The 993-nt window shown below is 46.6% G+C and overlaps 1 protein-coding gene across 1 annotated transcript; it reads right to left on the reverse strand.

The window, feature by feature from the left end:
- Window positions 1-111: 111 nt before the first annotated feature.
- triap1 (TP53 regulated inhibitor of apoptosis 1) lies at window positions 112-842 on the reverse strand. Its single transcript, XM_014030585.1, has one exon. It carries the CDS (start codon window positions 789-791, stop codon window positions 477-479), a length of 315 nt encoding a protein of 104 aa, XP_013886039.1. The 5' UTR covers window positions 792-842; the 3' UTR covers window positions 112-476.
- Window positions 843-993: the final 151 nt, after the last annotated feature.

A 993-nucleotide genomic window follows, 5' to 3' on the forward strand; every position in this document is an offset into this window, starting at 1 on the left:
TTATTTTTATTGATCAGTTCCAACATGGTGGATTTTAACATTATTTTTATTGATCAGTTCCAACATGGTGGACTTAACATTATTTTTATTATTGATCAGGTTCAGACATGGTGGATTTTAACATTATTATTTTTATTGATCATTTCCAACATGGTGGATTTAACATTATTATTTTCATTGATCAGTATTGATCAGTTCACTAGATGTCAGTGTTTACAACAAAATATAAGATGGCGCGTAATCAAACAGGTAATTTTTTAAAATGTTGAATAAAGACATTTCAAGTCGCAAAAAAAATATTGATCAGTTCCAACATGGCGGCCCTTCAGGACCACGTGACTGAACAGTTCCAACATGGCGGCCCTTCAGGACCACGTGACTGAACAGTTCCATCAGAACTCGAGAGGAGGACCTTCAGGGACCTGCAGACAGACTCTAGTCCCTCTGCACATGTTCACAGGTCTCCTGGACCCGGATCAGGTCTCGGGTTGGTCCTTGTTGGGGCCCATGAAGTCCACGCCATCGATCGGGATGTCCTTGTCCTTGATGGCCTTCTGCACGCACCGCTGGTAGGTCCGGAAGCTGTCCGTGCACGGGTCCCCGCTGCGGTCCCCCTTCAGGAACTGCTCCGCGAACCAGCGGTTGAAGCACTGGTCGTACTCCCGCTTCAGGTCGGTACAAGCCTCCCCAACGCTGTTCATGTCGGGAGGGGGGGATGAAGACCTCCGAACACACGGAACAAACACCACGGGACGATGTCTGGGTCCAAAGGAGCTGCGCAACACGCGCATGCGCAGTACGGGTCCGGACTTCCAGTGCGTCACGTGACGTGGCTGTTCCCGCTCAGCGTCATGTTTCAGTCTGATAATCCCTCTGATTCAAAGTTTAAATAAAAACTTTAAAGCTGAGTCTCAGGAGTTTAATCCACAGTTAATCTGAGGATTAATCCTGTTATTTATCAGTGTGAAGAGGACCTTTGACCTGGATTAAATG

This window comes from Austrofundulus limnaeus, unplaced genomic scaffold (assembly GCF_001266775.1).
Source record: "Austrofundulus limnaeus strain Quisiro unplaced genomic scaffold, Austrofundulus_limnaeus-1.0 Scaffold1086, whole genome shotgun sequence".
Lineage (NCBI taxonomy): Eukaryota > Metazoa > Chordata > Actinopteri > Cyprinodontiformes > Rivulidae > Austrofundulus > Austrofundulus limnaeus.

Coding starts and splice junctions, on each gene's coding strand:
- triap1 (XM_014030585.1), bottom strand. CDS start 791: ATGCGCGTGTTGCGCAGCTCCTTTGGACCCAGACATCGTCCCGTGGTG.